This window comes from Mus caroli, unplaced genomic scaffold (genome assembly GCF_978045245.1).
Source record: "Mus caroli unplaced genomic scaffold, Mus_caroli_1 scaffold_6, whole genome shotgun sequence".
Taxonomy (NCBI): domain Eukaryota; kingdom Metazoa; phylum Chordata; class Mammalia; order Rodentia; family Muridae; genus Mus; species Mus caroli.
In genome coordinates, this window is record NW_028227261.1 from 3,920,762 (window position 1) to 3,939,961 (window position 19,200).

The window sequence follows — 19,200 nt, forward strand, 5'->3', positions numbered from 1 at the left end:
GTGCTCCCCGAGAGGTGAGGAGCAGGTTCACTCACCCTTGTGCAGGACGGCGTTGGCAGGCTTGTTTCCGGCGAGGGACTCCTTGGATAGGTGCTGGTGGCTCTCGGCAAGGCACTCCACCTCTGCCAGGCGAGCATTGAGCGCCATGGCTGGGTGGTTGGGATCCTGGGTCATGTTGAGGTACGCTGCCCTCCGGAGCTGCTCCTCGATCACCAGCGCCTGCTCCAGCAGCTGGGGTGGCGGGGCAGTGTGTGTGACAGCACTGGCCTGACCCCCCTCCTCCCACAGAGCCACTGTGCCCCTCCCCGACTGGCACCCACTGAAGCTGAGGCTCTAGGCTGAAAGGGGAGGAGTCTCTACACTGGAGCCTTGCCTGTGTGGGCTGACTCTCCTCAGGGGTGAGCCTGGCCCAGGTCTAGGTACAGGGATGGGTCAGGGAGCTAACATCCCTAAAGGCCTACCTTGAACCTACGGGCCAAAAACTTGTTCTTCATCTCCAAGTAGTTGCCCTTGTGGATCTCAGACTTGAAAGGTTCATTTAGGATCATGTATCTCGGGTCATTCTGAATGTCCTGCCAGCGGGCATAGCCATGCCTGCAGGATACCGTTAAGGGTGAAGCTGGCCACAAGAATGAGGGGCTTGACGGTAAGGGTGAAGTGGGAGCCCCCCCCTCCCGGGTACCAGCTTGCTGTCTGTGCACACCCAGGCAAGTCACAGCCTCAGCTTCAGGATAAGCAAGCCGGCAATGAAGACATCAGTGACATTAGCAGGCTGTGGCAGGTGCCAGACAGGGCACCGAGGCCTCTGAGTGGTGACCCCATCCCTGCACCCAATGCTGCACCCAACATGGGCACGTGTAAGTCCTGACCTCTAAAACCTAATAACATGGCCTTATCCAGGCGTGATCAAAAGGGGGTGGGGGTCCTAAATCCAACGACTATCAGGAAACGGGATTGGGGCACATCCCAGCCAGATGGCCAGATGACAACAGAACATGACAGAGAGACACAGAGGCCTGCCAAGGTTTTGGGAAGTCACCAGAAGCTGGGAGAGGAGGGTAGAGGTGCTCCTAGAGCCTGTGGGTCCCCTGGGGCCCAGAGAAACTGACCAGAGCCCCCCAGCCTGACCGAGCAAGGATACGTCACAATGCCTGCCAGCAGCCAGTAGTCGTGACGGCGGTGCCAGATTTCGTAGATTTTCCCCGAGGACACAGCTGCCCGTTCCTCATTCTGCCACAGAGTGTGCAGCTCTGAAGAGAGAGAGAGACCAAGGTAAGCAGAATGGAGATTCCCCTACCCCTGGCTTATGCCCCGGCTTGCTCGGCACCGGCTACCAGAGGCCCATTGCTCCAGTATTGCTAAGAGGGGCATATGATGGACCATCATCAAACCTTCACACCTCAGAATAAAATTACCACCGGCCCAGACTCCTGGGGGACACAGTGAGGAAGTGAGACCGACAGCCAGGTCCCCGTCTACTGTTCTGCCTCTGTACCTGTGAAACCGCCATCTGCAATGTTGAACATGAATTTGAATTTCCCGTTCTTGTCTTCTTTCTTGCCTTCCTCGTCTTCCTCTCTGTCGCCGTTTTGCTGAGTCTCCCCGGGCTCCTTCTCCTCAGTCTTGGGGTCATCTGGGGGGAGGGGACAGGCCATGTTCATCAACTATCTAGAAGGCATTACTCAAAGCCCTGTCCCAGCAACTGGATGCTGCGTGCTCATCACATGAGCCCTTGTAAAGGGAGAGCCCACCCCAACTGCTTCCATCCTGAGCAGGGAGGCCTGCTGTTCCAGGCCCTGGCACCCCTCCCGCACCACCGAGAAGCTCAGAACACCATGAAGGGAGAATTCAAATCTGATTGGAGGGTAGCTGCTCTAGAGCAAAGAAGCTGAGCCACAGATATCTGTGACCAGCAGCTCTTCTCCCTCCTTGGATGACCGGGGTGACAGGAGGGGTAGGGAGAGGGACAGGATGAGTTTGTCTCCTGAGAAAATAGCCATCCTGACCAGGAGGAACTTGCAAGTCCAGGCTCCTGTCCTCTGGCCTCATCTAGGACTCCCAGGTGGCTGCCCAGGAGGCCTGTGTCAGGGTACAGGAAGAAGTGCCCACCTGGCCTGAAATCCCCACTGTGACTCAAGCTCAGCTCCGGCTTGTCTGGGATCGGCTCCTTGTCCGGCAGCACTTCCTCTGCAAAAAAAGCAAGGGAGGGGGGCTCATGGGCAGAGGGGGACCCCCTATCCATCAGAACTGTTACTCAGGGTCCAATAGCCACAGCTCACAGAGCTCCCTGGGAGGTAGGGCTAGCTACAAGCTACAAGCTCCCTGGAGTACCACCTTCAGTCCAGGTGCACCAATACATGTTAGAACAAAGTAACCCAAGTTTGGGGCTGTGACGAAAGGATGGACCATCTAGAGACTGCCATATCCAGGGATCCACCCCATAATCAGCTTCCAAACGCTGACACCATTGCATACACTAGCAAGATTTTGCTGAAAGGACCCAGATATAGCTAGCTGTCTCTTGTGAGACTATGCCGGGGCCTAGCAAACACAGAAGTGGATGCTTACAGTCAGCTATTGGATGGATCACAGGGCTCCCAATGGAGGAGCTAGAGAAAGTACCCAAGGAGCTAAAGGGATCTGTAATCCTATAGGTGGAACAACATTATGAACTAACCAGTACCCCGGAGCTCTTGTCTCTAGCTGCATATGTATTGAAAGATGGCCTAGTCGGCCATCACTGGAAAGAGAGGCCCATTGGACACACAAACTTTATATGCCCCAGTACAGGGGAATGCCAGGGCCAAAAAAAATGGGAATGAGTGGGTAGGGAAGGAGGGGGGTATGGGGGACTTTTGGGATAGCATTGGAAATGTAATTGAGGAAAATATGTAATTAAAAAAATATATATAACAAAATAACCAACATAGAGGTGAAAATAAATGTGCGCACATAAGTCTGTGTGTGCACATGGGAAGGGGGTGTGCACGTGAGTGTGAAGGCCAGAGGGGACACTTGTGTCATCCTTAATTATCTCCTTGTGTTTTTGAGACAACCCTGTTGAGCCTGGATTTGGCTAGATTGGCCAGCAAGCCCCAGGATCCCTGTCTCCCAAGTGTCCTCAGCCCTGGGCTTACCGGCATATTCTGTATTCTGGGGTTGGTTGGCTGTGGAGGGAGGGTTGGCTTGGGGTTGAGTTTTTTTTTTGCTTTACAAACAGAGCCATCTCCCAACCTCCCAACCGAGTAACCTTGAAAGCCAAATCTATCAAGAGGGACGGTAATTATCACCAACACTAAACGCCAAAACAAATATCCAGCTAACCACACGGTCTGGTGTGGTCCTGCCATCGCAGTGAAATTGTACCATAAATGTTCTCAAGAAGTGACTGATCATGGCAAATACCAACAAGTAGATTAAGATAAAAACCTTAGGCGTATAATTAACAAGCACTACCTAATGATCTGGAGTGATATTAAGAACCTCACACCCAGATGTCTTTTTCCAGTACTCAAAAGGCAACGTACAAACCCCAGCAGAGCCAAGCCAGAAAGCAACTTTGACAGAATCGGGCAGACTCCTGTTTGCAAACCAGAACCTTGTCATCAAAACATAATCCAAGGACCCCAAACTCTACAGGTCAGGATTCGAGTGTGTATAGAGAGAGACCCTTTCCCTTTCCACTAGCAGGTGGTGGGACAGCCAGCACCCAGGCAGGGTACAGGCTGGAGTGTGGTTCCCTGACTCTCGCAGGGCTGCAGAGGTTGTGGACTGTTCCAAGAGAGCCCTACCTTTCAGTGGCTGCTCTGGAGACCCCTGGGCCTTCTCCACCTCTTCTGTCCTCTCCTCCCGAGCCCTGTCCTTGCTGTCTGAGCTCTGATGTTTGTCTTCACCCTCTACTCTGTCCAGGGCAGTTGGCAGGGCCTGGAAGGACAAGCCAGGGGGCTACAGGACCTGGGCCTCAGCAGGAATGCAGGGCAGGGGATATGCACCAGGCTGGGAGCCCTCAACCCCAGATGTCTCCGTTTGCTCTCTGCCTGGTCCCCCAGGCCTAATGTACTGGCTAGTTTGTGTGTCAACTTGACACAAGCTGGAGTTATCACAGAGAAAGGAGCCTCCCTTGGGAAAATGTCTCCACGAGATCCAGCTAGTGATCAAGGGTGGGAGGGCCCACTGTGGGTGGGACCATCTCTGGGCTGGTAGACCTGGGATCTATAAGAAAGCAAGCTGAGCAAGCCAGAGGAAACAAGCCAGTAAGTAACATCCCTCCATGGCCTCTGCATCAGCTCCTGCTTTCTGACTTGCTTGAGTTCCAGTCCTGACTTCCTTTGGTGATGAACAGCAGTATGGAAGTGTAAGCTGAATAAACCCTTTCCTCCCCAACTTGCTTCTTCGTCATGATGTTTGTACAGGAATAGAAACCCTGACTAAGACATCCAGTGACCAGAAGTGGGAACCAGGAAGGCCTGAGCTGTTCCCAGTTGGACCTGACCAAGCTCCACCCATACTTCCCACAGCCCCAGCCACCAGTGACTTCCAACCTGGATTTCCAGGGACTTCTTTGGCTTCTGCATGCCTGACTCCTTCTCATCTGTGTAGCCCAGCTGGGCTTCCATTTTGTCTGCAGCATCAAGGGAAAGAGGTGAGACAGGTAGGCGTAGACAGGACATGGGAGCAGGGTGGGGAACAGGGGGCCAGGTGAGAGAGAGGCCTGGCCTTGCAGGTGCTCCTCAATGGGAGACAAGTTCAGGAGAGATGAGCAGGGCTCCAAGTCAGGCTTCCAACTCAGACCCTTGTAAGACCCTGGCCTGGCTGGTGAGGTCGCAGTGGGCACTGTCAGACACTCTAAGCCCAGCATCGAAGTTGCCCAGGAAGCAGAAGAGGGGGCGTGGCCCAGGGTTGGAATGTTAGAAAGGCAGATTGGGTGTCACATGTGTGAGTACAATCTCAAAGCTGTGGCTAAAAGCCTGACAAGTTGTTTGGAGCGGGCGTGGGGGGTGACCCCTCACACTGTAGGTTACACGTTATACTTGGTCCACCTCCCATGACCCAAAAGCTCTCCCACGCGCTCCCTAAGCCCAGACCTGGCAGGCCCAGTGGGGCCGGTGGGAGCTGTGCAGGGCTGGCAGGCACGGGTGTGTTGGGGTCTGAGGAGATGACCTCGCCCGGCTTCTTGCCCTCGGGCCCCTCGGGGACCAGGTCTGGGGTGCTGTACTTGCCGTTGACATGCTCAAACTCCTGCACCTGGGGCAGTAGGAGGGTAGCAGAGGGGACAGTGGTCACCTCTCAGAGACAGCCCACAAGACTGAGAATGCCATGGGTTTGGGGTGCTGCCCTGCCCAAGGTTATTAAGGTCAGACGCCCTTCTGACCCAAACTTCTGCCGGTGTTCCCGTTCCTTAGAACCCACCCTCCTAGCCTCAGCCTACAGGGTGCCTCCAGTCTGTCCCTTTGGTCTGTCTCAGACATAGATAGCTGTGTGACCTGACCCCCATTTATCCTTTGGCGGCTGCCCCCCACCAGAGGCAGTGCCAGGGCCACATGCCAGCCAGAAGGCTAGTAGAGGCTTACTCACCCACCTTCTTCCTAACCAGCGACATGACCCCAATACGCGTGAGCACGTGCTGCCTAGACAGGCCCTCCCGGGGCACGCCGTCTGCGAAGGTCTCCGCGCCGTCTGCGCCCGGCTCACACAGGTGGCGCATGAAGAGTGATACATAGGCCCTGGGGTGGGGGTACTGGGGCTCAGGGAGTGGGGAGGCTGGCAGGACCCCTAGAGACCTCTGACGTGGAATCTTCCACTACAGCAGGCCTGCTGTGGTCAGGTTCTCAGAAAGGCAGAAGAGCCTCACTGGCAGGGGACCCTCCTTAGATGCTGGCCCTGGATGGCCAACAGCACTATCCCAGAGAGTTTGGGCAAGAGGACTGCTGGGCAGTATTTCCTATAAATCAGCCCCGCCCAACACACCACACCCATACCCATAAGATCTGACAACCATGACCTCTCCAGGCACCCTTAGCTGGGCGGGTATAGGGCCCACTTCACCCAGGCATCGGGGGCCACACCCTCCCGGCCGCCACCTCACTGGGACCCTTTACCTAAATTCCTTCTCACTCTTCCCTCGAAGGTCCCGCACCAGCCAGTGGGAGTTGAAGGCATCCTGAGGTGGCATGCCCCAGCGCATGATGGCGTTCAAAAAAGCCTTCCTCTGTCTGGCATTGAAGCCCAGAACCTGGCCAGGATAGTGAAAGGTTGTGACCTCAGGTTATACGGCCAGAATTATGGGATGGGGAAGAAGAGCAAGGAACACTTGAACCCAGAGGTTCCGAGTCTGAGAAAACCCTCAGCTCCTCTTTCACACCCTGGGCTGTAAGGAGTCAGCCTGGAGGGTCTGGGTAATGTGCAGGACCCACCTCAATGTTGCCCCCAACCCGAGCCAGAAGGGGAGGCAGGGGCTTGTCCCTGTCACTCTTAAGCTGCCTCCTGGATTGTCGTCGTCCACCTAGGGAACAAACAGCCCGCCACAGACCCTCAGGCTGGGGTGCAGAGGCTCCACCTGCCCCTCGGGATGAGGAGACCCTCAGCACCTCCTCCTAAAGCTCCCATGGGCACCCTAGCCCACCCCACCCGGCCGTCACCCTCCCCCCCCCCCACCCCCTGCAGCACCGGAACAACTTGGGTCACACACTAGCACTCACTCTGCCCTTCTGGTCGCTCCTCAAAGTCCTCGTCCTCATCCTCAGAACCAATGGAATACTCCGACTGGTTGTCCGAGAGCTCATCCTGCCACTCTGTAAGCAGAGGGGCATGGAAGGGGCCCGGCCCAGCCTCAGGCAGCCAAGGCCAAGCCTAGCCCCCTCCCCACCTCCCAGACTAGTCAATGGCCGCCAGGTACTTTTGCCCGGAACTCAGTTGATAATCCCGGCCCAGGCATTCGCACTCAGGAAGCGCATGGCTACTCTGCCCGTTCCACAGCAGGAAGCTGACTCTCGGAGGCTCATCCACGCCACGGCCAAGGTGTGCTTGGAGCCACCTGGCCGATGGCCATCTCATCCCCACAACCTGCCTGCAACCCCTTTCCTCCCAGAAGCCTAGCTGTCTGCTCCCACTCTTGCCCCGTCCGCATACCCGGCCCCACAGCCCCATGCCGGCCGGCGTGCCCCTGCTCACCACACGCACCCTGGTCCTCCTGGGAGGCATCATTGTAGTTGACCTGCTTGCGGATGCGCTTGCCCTTGCCCAGGTTGCGGGCCAAGTCCTCCTGCTGCTGTTCATAGTGATGGCGCAGCAGCTTCTCCCAGTAGTCAGGGTCCACGTTCTCCTCCTGCTTGATCACCTCCCTCTCTACCTCTTCCTGGGGATGTCGATGTGGGGGATAGCCGGGCACACCCAGTTGTTCTGCCACGCCTCACCCACCTTCACAAGCCCATGGGACAAGCGAGGGGGGGGGTTGCCTATTCCAGGAAGCCCTCCCCAATCATGCTGGTCTCCTGCTCACTCCACATGTGTGTGCATCCTGGTCTTGGTAGGCTACTGTAGAGCCCCAGACACTGTTCTTGGGGTTCATGGTTTTAAAGGAAAATATATATAAGCAGTGCCCACATCTGCAAGGAGAGTCGCAGGGGTTCAGAGGATGTGGAGAGGCCCATGGGAACGATTAGGAGCCGTGGGGCAATCAGGCTTTTCAGAACACAGGAGGGAGATGAGGTAGAAGTTTCTAGAGCAGGCCAAGACAGAAGCATGGGGTAGACTGGCGGGTGGGGAAAAGCTACCGGGGGTGGGGCGCAAGGGGCGGTATGGAAATAAGGCAGGGCCCCAGAGCACTCAAAAGGCCTTACCACGCCATCTTCCTCGCGGACCACATACTGAGCCACCTTGAAGGAGCTCAGGTACTCGTTCATGTTCTGCAGCTCGGTGTCATCCGTGGCGTCCTGGTTCCGATCCAGCAGCTTGGATATGGCTGCGTCGTCATAATGGATCACACTGCTGTCTTCTACATCTTTGTTATCACCTGCGGGGTGGGCAGGACACATCGGGTAGACACAGTTGTAAGGTGCTCAGGACCGTCCGCCGGACCAGCTGCTAAGAACAGCCTTCCCGCTGGGATAAGGTCAGTGAGCCACCCGGCAAGGAAGCTACACCCTAACCTAGCTGGGTGTGGCAGCTCCCTCACCACCTACCAACAGAGGGCAACCTAAGGGGCAGCCATGGGCAGCAGAGGACCTCCTCTTGTCCAGGTGCAGCCACCTGACTAGACAAAAGGCTGGGGTGACTCAGGTGGGCCCCTACCTGGCGGGGTGCTGCCGTGCTTTTTCTTTGCGCCGGCGGTCAGAGATCCGCCCTTGGTAGACTGTATGTCAGGGATGGGTGTGGTAGGCCTCTGGCCCTGGGACATCATGCCTGAGAGGCAGAGGAGGAGGAACATGGTTTCAGGGCACTGAAGAACAGCAGGGTTGATGGGAGGCAAGCAGAGACGCCACCCTAACCAACTCTAAGGGGTGTCACAGGCTGGGAGTAGAGAAAAGGGCAAGAACCCTGGGGTCCTGAATGCCTCAAACAGGTTCACCCCAAGCCCCCACCACACTCCCACAGAAAAGAGGCCCACCTTCCACGTCGTCCTTGAAAAGCTCCTCTGTCCCGAACTTTAGGATATCATCCAGTTCCTGCTTGGTCATGGAGCCCGACTTGGAGCCCAGGCCAGGCCGCACCACTAGGTGTGTGAGCATCATCTTACGCTTGGCCACCTGAGTGATGCGCTCCTCCACGGAGGCCCGTGTCACAAAGCGGTAGATCATGACCTTTTTGTTCTGCCCGATGCGGTGAGCACGGCTAAAGGCCTGGGTGGGGGCGGGGTGGGGGAAGAACACAGCTCAGCACCCGGGGCTTGACTCGGGGCTCCCAGCCACAGTGGGGCACACCAGAGAGGACCATGTTTGTAAGCCCGTGGCCACGCAATGGGCAGTCTGATCATAGGGGGAGGCGCACTGTGTGTCTGTGCGGACTTCAGTGTGCGGCAGCATGGTGGCCAGTTGGTTTAGAGTGAAAAATGGATCTGGATGTGACTGCAGACACACATGGGGTTGTCAAGAAGCATCCTGCGTGTTTGATGGAAATTGAGCTTCCTGGGACTCCAGTGCTGCATCATGGAAAGGCAGCCTAAACCTTGGTGTGTGGTAATGGGACAGAAGAGCCCTGTGCTGGAGACACAGCCGCCTTGAGAGTAGCAAGGCCTAGGAACTGCCCTGGAGAATATGCCTGAGGCTCCAGTCTGTCTATAGGATATGGCTCTAGTGAGACATTATATACAACACACATGTGTGTGTGCACCCCAGATTATCAAAGTGTATCATGTTCTGCCCCAGAGTGAGGAGACTGTAGAACATCGGGGATTCTATTCCTACAACGCCCTACTCTCTTTCCATCTGTCCCTATTTCTCCCTCTCCCCTATGCCCAGCAGGCTCCCTATAGTCCCTATCCCCTCCAAAACTGGCACCCCTGTGGATCTTGTGACTGACTCCCTCATCCTGCCTCCTTCCCTGGCCAGGGACCCGAAGGTAATGGGACCAACCCAGGCTGGCATTCAGGTTGCTGTGTGTCTTGAACACGCCCTCTGCCCTCTCTGAGCCATTTTGTGCCCCTCTCCCTTCACCGCCCAGGGTCCCCTTTTAGGCTGATGTTTTCATACTGTGAGAGGTGGGACACAGAAACAGGGGTATAGGAATAAGGACAGGAAAGGACAGAGGAGCCGAGAGCGCAGCAGGAGACGAGGCACAGACCTGGATGTCATTGTGAGGGTTCCAGTCTGAGTCATAGATGATGACCGTGTCAGCTGTGGCCAGGTTGATGCCCAGGCCACCGGCCCGTGTTGAGAGCAGGAAGCAGAACTGTTGGGCCCCGGGAGCTGAGAAAGAGGCCAACGGGCATGTGTGAGTTAATGAGCACAGCTAGGCAGGGGTCGGTGGAAGGAGATAGGAGGCGAGGAACCCGAGCAAAGGTCCCTGGCCGAGGCAAGGGCAGAGGTTATGATTCCAGAGAGGCAGCCACATCTGCTGGGCTCGCACAGCCCCGCTGAGGCCAGGCCCTGCTGAGCTGAAGGGAACCAGAAAGAGAGGGAAGTTGACCTTCAAGCGCCAAGTGGGTATCAACCAAAGAGGGGTGACAGTATTCCTTCCCAGTCAGGCTTCTTCTCATACAACTCTAAAATGCTGCTTAGAGAATTCATCATCTGCTGAGTATCCTCAAAACCAATAGACCATAAAATGTCTCTGGTGTAGTGGCACACAGGTAACCCCAGCCCCTGGAGACTGAGGCAGGAGGATGGTGAGCTAGAGGTGAGCCTGAGCTTTATAGCAATCCTTATCTTAAAATAAAAATAATAATAATGATGATGATGATGATGATAGACAAGTTGTGGTGTAAGGACTGGTGTGTTTCTTCCAATATGCAAAGCAGGTTGGAAAGCACTGTTCATTGGATGCTGAGGCTAAGACACCCCAAGACACAGGGTTACCCCGAGAGAGATGAGTACCGTTGAATCTGTCGATGGCCTCTTGCCGGAGGCCCCCAGTGATGCCGCCGTCGATCCGCTCATACTTGTAGCCCTCGTACTCCAGGAAGTCCTCCAAGAGGTCCAACATCTTGGTCATCTACAAGAAATGCGGACACACACCACCATGGGTAGGAGAACAGAGACGCCCGGAGTGGGGGTTAACATGTCTAAAGTAGGCCTCCCCAAAAAGAACGCAGCCCCAGCCTCACCCATCACCCACCACCATTCTGCAGAGGAACCTCCATCCCTAGCCTCAGGTATAACAAGCCTCTGGTTCACTCCCATTTCCCCAAAGGAGTGGCCCCCCAGCCCCTCTGCTGGCATTCAATGCTCTGCAGACACAATGCTTTCTTCTTCTCCCCTTAACTACTTCCAACCACCTGGCTACACACACACACACACACACACACACACAGACACACACACACACACACAGCTTCCAGCTCCCAGATTCCTGACTGGTCCCTTCCTGTCTTTACATAGTTCAAATATATGGAGCTACCACTCGACACCTCAAAGCACAGGGATTTGGATTCTGCCCTCTGCCTCCTGCCCTCATTGGTAAGTCTGAGGGCGTGCTTATCCCTCCTCCCACAAGAGTTGAGCCTGAGGTGCTGTTTTTCCCTGTTCCGTGTCCAGTGCCTGACCTATCAATCTGGACCTTAGTCGTCCATGGCACACAGTAGTAAGACGGGGCTTCTCACACCAGCCTAGTCACACGAGCTGGAGGGGCAGGGACAGGGGGATGAGATGGGGAACACGCTGGTCTCTATAGCAACCAGACCCTCTTCATGTGCCAGGGACCGACTTGAGGCCTCCAGCCCCCAGGCAGGCAGGCTGACTCTCTCTGTGGCTGTTCTCTGGCTCCCGGGCGGGCGACACTCACCTGGGAGAAGATCAGCACTCTGTGCCCTTCGTCCCGCAGTTTCTTCAGCATCTTCTGCAGCAGCATGAGCTTCCCTGAAGACTTGACCAGGGAGCTGCCGTCGTAGGAGCCATTGGGCAACACAGGGGCTTCCTGTGGACACAGCACAGCAGCAGAGCCTTGGTGGCCCTTCCTCTTGCTTGGCACCAAAGAGACTGTAGTGAGGGCTAAGTGCCCGGCCATGGGCCACTTGCCCACCTGTACTACTGAGCACAGAGACCAAACCCAAGCGTGCTCAAGAGCGTCAACAGTGCCTCGCTCCAGACCATGCTTAAGCATGGCACAGGCCTGCCAGCCTCACTCTCTGCCTAGCTCTAAAATGAAGCCCCAGGACCTGTCCACGGAAACTGGCTTGGTCACTGTCCTGGAAAGCATTAAACCGTGCCAGGCCTCTGGCTTCAGAGGAGCAGATCAATCTACAGGCAGACCCCACAAGGTTCCTGAGCCACACAAGAAGGACCTCCAGTGGCCAGGCCTGTCTCTGCAGCAGTGAGAGAGCTGGGCCTGCAGAGGATGAGTCTGAACCCTAAGGGCAGTGATGGAGTGGTCTCTCTGAGCTCCACAAGGAGCATCAGCTTTCCATGACCACTGCCCTGCGCTAGACAAATTCCAGAGCCCAGCGCCTGGCTAGCTTCTGCCACTCAGATGACCCAGGATAAACTCCCTAGAAGGGTGAAGGGAAGCCAGGTCAGCCCTCAGGGCTCCCTGGAGGTCCAGTGCTGAGGCTGGGGAGGCTTTGGGGCTACTGGTAGAGGTTGGGAAGAAATGACCTGGAGCCAAGCAGTGAAAAGAGGCAGCTTCCAAAGGAACAGGATGGAGACACACATCACCTCTAGAAGTCATACTAGTAAAGGAACAGAGGACTGGGGCCAAGGCACCTAGCCACGGGCACCTTCCTTAGAGATCACAAGAAACCACCGCAGCAGGGAGGCACCTACTGGCCTCAGGGAACATTCCACACCATACTGTCCACAGGGAACACATGCGTGTCAAGCATGAAGAACCAACCACGGTACTTCAACCATGGCGCTCAACTAGGGACCTGTATGATGGTCACAGGGAAGCCACCATGGCAGCCACAGGGATCTACCACAACCACAGAAGCCATTAGAGACCCACCATGGTGGCCACGGACAACCCATCACAGTGACCACAGGCAACACAAGAGCCAGTACAGACCTGTAGAGACCTATATGATGGCCATAGAGAGCCCACTGTAGCAGGGAAACCCACCATGGCAGCCATAGGGACCCACCAAGATGGCCACAGGGAACCCACCACAGCAGCCACAGGGAAGAGGTACGGATGGTTGCAGCACTTCTTCAGATCCATCATGATATTGAGTAGAGACACCTGGTTGCCACCCCCCTTGGAATTGAGCGCCTCAAAGTTCCGAGTCAGGATGAACTTGTAGTACTTCCTGCAACAGGGTGCGGTCAAGGTTAGCTGGACTCCGCCTCCCCAGGTCCCCCCAGATTCCTAAAGGGCAGGCTCTACTTTCAGAAGGGTTGGTGGTGCCCCAGGCACCAGGTACGGATAAAACGTCAAGGGGAGACATTACTACAACTGAGGCAGCCTGACCGTAGTCACTGCAATTGATGGAGGGGGAAGGAGATCACTGAGCAAGGACTCCTGTCAACCCCAGGAAATGGTCAGGAAAGGCAGATGGGGCCTGCGGGAAGGGGTGGCTGAGGACACAAGACCAGGAGAAGGGCCAGTTGCTGCAGGACAGGTGAGCCTCCAGCACTCACTTCTGCATCTGGCTCAGCTCCACTCGGACAATCAGCTCTGTCTTAGCCGGCATGTTCTTGAACACATCGGCCTTGAGCCGCCGAAGCATGTGCGGCCCCAACAGATCATGCAGCTTTTTGATCTGATCTTCCTTGGATATGTCGGCAAACTCCTCCAAGAAGCCTTCCAGATTGCTGCAATAAAGAGCCAGGATAAGTGTCAGAAGCAGAGGGTCAAAGTAGACTACTGTCCTCTGCAGAGGAAATCGGGCCCAGGGTGGATGAGACAGGACAGAAGGCATGGCCAGCACAGGCCAGCGGCCAGTGCCATGTGACCACTCAGGCTCCATCTGAGCCTGCATCCCACCTATCACCGCTGTTCTGAAGTTCCCAGAACCAACCCAGACTACAAAAAAGAAGACCTGGCCAAGTGTGCCACAACCTGCCCTTGAATCGCCATGGAAACATGACACTCCTCCCTGAGCCCCCTCCCCCATTGGAGCAGGCCTAGGAAGGAAGGGGCCATCTTTGCTTCCATCTCCACCCCACCCCAGATCTGGCCTCTATTTGCCATTGCTAAGCTCGCGTGGGTCACTTCAGTTACTGTGGGCTGAAATGAGCCAGAGGTGGTAGGCAAGGAGGCACATGGGTAGGAACCCAGGAGAAGCCCCAGGGCCTTCTGAAACAGAGCTAAAGCAAACCCTGGTTTGTTGGGGGCAGTTGTAAATTCCCCAGGAATGCTGAGACCTTCCAACACAAGATCATCCCAGAATACTACCCATGTTCCCTTTTGACTAATGGGGAAACTGAGGTCCCCAAGCAGTTCTCAGAGCCAGTATAGGCGGCTGCCATGCCTTCACAGGGCTGCAACCCCTCACTCCTGCCAGGCCCAGGGGACGCACTTGAACCTCTCTGGAGTCAGGAAGTTGAGGAGATGGAACAGTTCCTCCAGGTTGTTCTGGAGGGGGGTCCCTGTCAGCAGTAGCTTGTAGTCAATCTTGTAGCTATTCAAGACCCTAAAGAACTTGGGGGAGAAGAGACCGGGTGTGAGGAGGCACAGAGCCGTGGCCACACCCAGCGGGATAAGCCCCACAGCCAGTGCCTCCTACCTTGGACTGGTTGTTCTTGAGCCGGTGAGCCTCGTCCACCACGAGGCAGGCCCACTCGATGGAGCCCAGGATGGCTTGGTCAATGGTGATGAGCTCATAAGAGGTGAGCAACACGTGGAATTTGATCTGCACTTCCTTCTGTGGGGAGAGGCAAGAACATGGAAGGAGATGGCAGGGATGGCAGGGACAGACCAAAGGGATGGGGGCAGAGCTGAGAAAGTGAGTGGGAATCCCACACAAGCATTCCGGGGAGCCAGGCACTTCATGGCTAAAGCACAGTGTCCTCGAGAAGGTGATGTTGCAGTAGATGAGAAACATCACCCCTCCACCCTCGCGGGCCCCACACCCACACATACAACAGTCTGGAGTGGAAAGTGTTTAAGGTTATCATTGCAACCAGGAGTCCTGGTGAGTGAGCATGAGAGACTGGTCACCATAGCTCACATAAAGCCACCGGCCTGTAATGCTAGTGAGATGGGAGGCAGAGACAGGAGCCCACAGGCAGGCAAGCTAGCCAGTATATGCAGTGATGAGACCCTGTCTTTAACAGCATGTGTGTGTGTGTGTGTGTGTGATGTGAGTGTGTGTTGTGTGTGTCTGGTGTAGTGTGGGTATATGGGGTGTGAGTGTGTGTGTGTGTGGTATAGTGTGGGTGTATGGGGTGTGAGTGTGTGTGCATGTGTGTGTGTATGGGGTGCGTGTGTGTGTGAGAATATGTGTGAGTGTGTGTTGTGTATGTCTGTGGTGTAGTGTGTGTATATGGGGTGTGAGTGTGAGTGTGTGTGTGGGGGTGGATGAGTGTGTTTGTGTGTGTGTGTGGTATAGTGTGGGTGTATGGGGTATGAGTGTGTGTGTGGGTGTGTATGTGTGGATGAGTGTGGGTGTGTGGGTGTGTGGTTTAGTGTGGGTGTATGGGGTGTGAGTGTGTGTGCATGTGTGTGTGTATGGGGTGCGTGTGTCTGTGAGAATATGTGTGAGTGTGTATGTGTGTGGGTGTGTGGTATAGTATGGGTTTATGGGGTATGAGTGTGTGTGTGCGTGTGTGTGTGTGTGTGTGTGTATGAGGTGTGTGTGTGTGTGTATGTGGGTGTGGGTGCGTACATGTGTGCATGGTGTGAGTGTATGTATGTGTGCCACAGTATATGTGCAGCTCAGATGATAACCTCAGGAGTCAGTTCTCCGCTTTGTTGAAACCTGAGTCTCTCCTGTTCCTGCTGTGCCCTGTGCACCAGGCTAGGTAGCCCGCGACTTTTTAAAATGATCTCTTTACTTATTCTTGGACAACCTCACATGATACATTTGAATCATATTTCCCTGTACCCCAGATTCTCCTCCACTTGCCCTGTGTACCCAATTTCACATTCTCTCAATCTCAATAAAAACAAACAAATGTGGGCCCTGTGTTGTTTGTGGAAGCCCGGCCTGCAGCCTGGATTGTACACCTGGTGTCACTCCATTGGAGAAAACTGGCCTTCCCTCTCCCAGCAGCCAACAGCTTCCTGTCTAGGGGTGGAACTTTGTGCCCACTTCTCCTCTGTGCTAAAATTTCGTGTGGCTCGAGCATGTGTAGATCTGACCTGTGCTGCCACGGTCTCAGGGAGTTCATTTATGTATCTGCCCTGTTGTATCTAGAAAATGCTGTTGGCTTAAAGTCACCTCTGGCTCTTAAGAGTCTTCCTGCCTCCTCCCTCCCCCCACCCCCACTCTCCATTCTACACATAGCCCTGAGCCTAAGCCTTGAAAGGGGCCTGCAAGGTTCTAAGCCCAGCGACTCTGCCTTTGTTTGCTCCCATCTTGTCCTGGGAGTGCTGGGATCGCAGACACGCAGCCCACATCTGGCTTTTTTTACATGAGGCCAAGGACGAAACTCATGCTCAGGTGTGCACGGCGGGTGCGGCGAGCACTTCTACCGACTGAGTCACCTCACTGAGCATGGGGTATTTTACAAATGCAGACTGTCATCTCCCAAGGGCTGTTGGGTCACAGCCTGCCCTATGACAAGACCCTCTGCAGGGCCAAAGACCAGTGAGGACACCAAGACACCACACCCACTGTTAACTAACTCCTGGCTCTTCTAGGATAAATATCACCTCTCCAAGATTCATATCCATCTGGCTGGTTTTTGTTTTGGTTTGGTTTTTGAAATATGACTTGGTAGGTAAGAGTTATTCGGCTAAGCCATGGTAGCTCTCACTCCACCGTGAGCGGTGGTGTCTTTATGAGAGGGGTCACACCCAAGGAGGATGCCCGGTAACAGAGGCAGGAGCAGAGAAGTGTATTAAGCCATGCAATCCTCAGACACCAGAAGCTGGAAGAGGCGGATGGATGCCTCCTGGGGCCTCACAGTGAGCCTGGCTGAAGAGCTGGCCCCCAGGTCTGTGGAGATTTAGCCTCAGCCAATGATGTGCCATCGCATCAGTAAAGAACAATTGTGGCATTGGCCTAGAAATATGGACACTGCAGGGCTCAGTAGTCCCAGAGCCTCCTGGTTGAAGACAGCACTCACCTTCATGCGGAATACTTTCTTCCCACCGCGAATGGCGTTGTCCTCAAAGGAAAACTCGTTCTCACGGATCACAGAGCGGCTCTCCTTGTCCCCCGTGTAGGTGACCACGTAAAAGTCAGGCGCCCACATCTCAAACTCCCTTTCCCAGTTGATGATGGTGGACAGGGGCGCACTGACTAGGTAAGGCCCCTTGGAGTGGCCCTGCAGAGAGAACCTGAGGTGGTGAAGCTGGCTGCCAGTGGATGACACCAGCCCCCGTCCACCCAGCCCCTGCCTATCCAGCCCCCATCTGCCCAGCTCCAACCTGCCCAGACCCTCCCCCTCCCACCCAGACCCCACCTTCCCAGACCCCGCCTCCCAGACCCCGCCCTCTCAGAGCCCCGCCCACCCAGAACCCCGCCCACTCAGACCCTGCCCGCCCAGCCCTGCTTGCCCTCCTGTCTGCCCACCTCCTTGTACAGAGAATAGAGAAACACAATGGTCTGTACTGTCTTCCCCAAACCCATCTCGTCAGCCAGGATAGTGTCAGTGCCCTGGGCCCAGGAGAAGCGTAACCAGTTAAGGCCCTCCAGCTGGTAAGGGTGCAGTGTGCCTCCTGTGGCGTCGATGTACCATGGCTGCTTGTCGAACTTGACTGTGGGCTGGGGTAGGAGGTCAAGAATCAGACACAGCCTGAATCCTGGGCCACCAGAATCAAGCCTCCAGGCCTTTGCAGGCAGTCTGTCTAAAAGCCCTTCCTGCTCTGCTAGCCTCTCCTCACCATACTCAAGGTGTCCCCAGAATGTCACTCCTTCCAAGAAACACTTCCTAGGTCCACACCTTAACGCCTGCAAAGGCCTGGCTTGCTCACTCGAATGTCACTGTGCCCCCTTTTGTCCCGTATCTCCAGGTCACTTTCCCAATAAGGTCCTCCCAATGGACCATGTCCCCACCATGGACCCTGGTCGTTGGAGGTTTTGGTTGTTGTTGCTTAGTTGTTTGTTTTTGAGGTTAAGTTTCCTGTAGATCAGGGTGGCCTCAAACTCAACGATGTAGCCAAAGATAACCCTGAATGTTTGGTTCTTCAGCCTCCAACTTCTAAGTGCTGGGGTCAAAGGCATGGGAGTCAAGGTCAAGATTAACAATTGAAACCAAGGGCCTATATCTATAGGGCAGACAATCTACAAACTGAGCCGCACCTCCAGCCCAAGGTGGGCTTCTTAAAACATGCCCAGGGGGTCCTGCATGGTGGCACATGTCTTTAGTCACAGAACTCAAGTGGCAGAATCAGGCAATATCTGAGTTCCAAACCAGTATGCTCTTCTCACTGGCCCATCCAGCCTCACAGTCTCTAACAGTGTCCGGCCATGAGGGCCCGAGGAAGGGTCCTTGAGAAAAGACCCTGCCTCTACTGCCACGCGTAGGGTGGCAGGCCTGCTAATGCCACACCGCCACCTCCACCCTGTCTCCACTCACGTCCACGATGGGCGTATCGGGTGGCTTCTCTTGTTTATCGTCCTTCAGCTTCTTGCCCTTCTTCACCAGCCGCTTGGGCAGCCTGGCATCTTCCCCCAGCATCAGCTCCCTGTGGAGAAGCGTCAGATACAGATGAGCAAAACTCAGACTGAGCAAGCGAGCGGGAGCCCTGCCCGCACCCTGGCTGCCAGCACTCGGCACACCTGTGGCCCCAGTAGGCCTGCTTCAGGTTGTCGTAGTAGGGGATGTCAATCTCATCAATTTCCCAGGTGCACTGGTCGTAGGGCAGGTCCTTCCACTTGATCAGGTAATGTATGTCCCCCTTCTTGTCAAAGCTGCAACACAGGAGGCACGGGATGAGAGAGGCTCACAAATAGGTCCCAGGCAGGGCCCCACATGAAACGCCCATCCACTCACACCCATGGTCTCCTAGTATTCTGGGCCCAACCAGGACACGGACACCACGGTAAGAACTCTAGAGAGGCTTAGTAGCTCGCCAGTGCCACTAGGCTTGCAGGGAGAGATGAGGGTATGGAGACCATGATAGAGACACCAAGGCAGAGACAGTGAGTCTGTGCTAACGGAGCGCTAAGAAGTGGCAGCCAGTGTCCTTTCCAGCCTCTGGTGCAGGGGTGAGGTCATCCTGCTATGTGAGATCAACACAGGAAATGACACCACGAATCTCTTCCCTGCTCAGAGACTTCATGTTCTAACATAAAGTCAAAGCGTTTTGCAGTATCCATCCGAGATGAGGGTCCTTCCCTACAAACTAAGAAAGAAGCAATCCCTGCGGGTGGGCCAGCCTCATCTAGAGATCCCCAGGGTCACAAGTCCCACAGTGGCTATTGGAAGAGTCCTCAAGACTTCCTGCTCAATCTGAGTATTTTCAGCAACCAGCCAGGAGAGCCCTGCAAAACCAGAGAGC

The 19,200-nt window shown here is 55.3% G+C and overlaps 1 protein-coding gene across 6 annotated transcripts in view; it reads right to left on the minus strand.

Annotated features, from left to right (window-relative positions):
* Positions 1-19,200, minus strand: part of Chd5 (chromodomain helicase DNA binding protein 5) — a 50,892-nt gene that overhangs the window by 3,816 nt on the left and 27,876 nt on the right. For 4 of the 6 annotated variants that reach the window (XM_021159631.3, XM_021159627.3, XM_021159625.3 and 1 more), the window contains exons 12-38: positions 18,479-18,610; positions 18,276-18,384; positions 17,270-17,461; positions 16,821-17,021; positions 14,315-14,452; positions 14,108-14,229; positions 13,227-13,400; positions 12,754-12,895; positions 11,437-11,568; positions 10,530-10,647; positions 9,778-9,902; positions 8,606-8,837; positions 8,290-8,400; positions 7,839-8,011; positions 7,171-7,354; positions 6,699-6,791; positions 6,414-6,502; positions 6,099-6,232; positions 5,579-5,723; positions 5,085-5,244; positions 4,542-4,621; positions 3,792-3,924; positions 2,110-2,187; positions 1,496-1,633; positions 1,142-1,250; positions 462-594; positions 36-231 (exon numbers count right to left, since the gene is read on the minus strand). In XM_021159631.3, the coding sequence (XP_021015290.1) occupies positions 36-231; positions 462-594; positions 1,142-1,250; positions 1,496-1,633; positions 2,110-2,187; positions 3,792-3,924; positions 4,542-4,621; positions 5,085-5,244; positions 5,579-5,723; positions 6,099-6,232; positions 6,414-6,502; positions 6,699-6,791; positions 7,171-7,354; positions 7,839-8,011; positions 8,290-8,400; positions 8,606-8,837; positions 9,778-9,902; positions 10,530-10,647; positions 11,437-11,568; positions 12,754-12,895; positions 13,227-13,400; positions 14,108-14,229; positions 14,315-14,452; positions 16,821-17,021; positions 17,270-17,461; positions 18,276-18,384; positions 18,479-18,610 (3,773 nt within the window). The remainder of the gene's footprint in view (positions 1-35; positions 232-461; positions 595-1,141; positions 1,251-1,495; positions 1,634-2,109; positions 2,188-3,791; positions 3,925-4,541; positions 4,622-5,084; positions 5,245-5,578; positions 5,724-6,098; positions 6,233-6,413; positions 6,503-6,698; positions 6,792-7,170; positions 7,355-7,838; positions 8,012-8,289; positions 8,401-8,605; positions 8,838-9,777; positions 9,903-10,529; positions 10,648-11,436; positions 11,569-12,753; positions 12,896-13,226; positions 13,401-14,107; positions 14,230-14,314; positions 14,453-16,820; positions 17,022-17,269; positions 17,462-18,275; positions 18,385-18,478; positions 18,611-19,200) is intronic. The other 2 variants (XM_021159628.3, XM_021159626.2) reach the window with 1 other exon arrangement.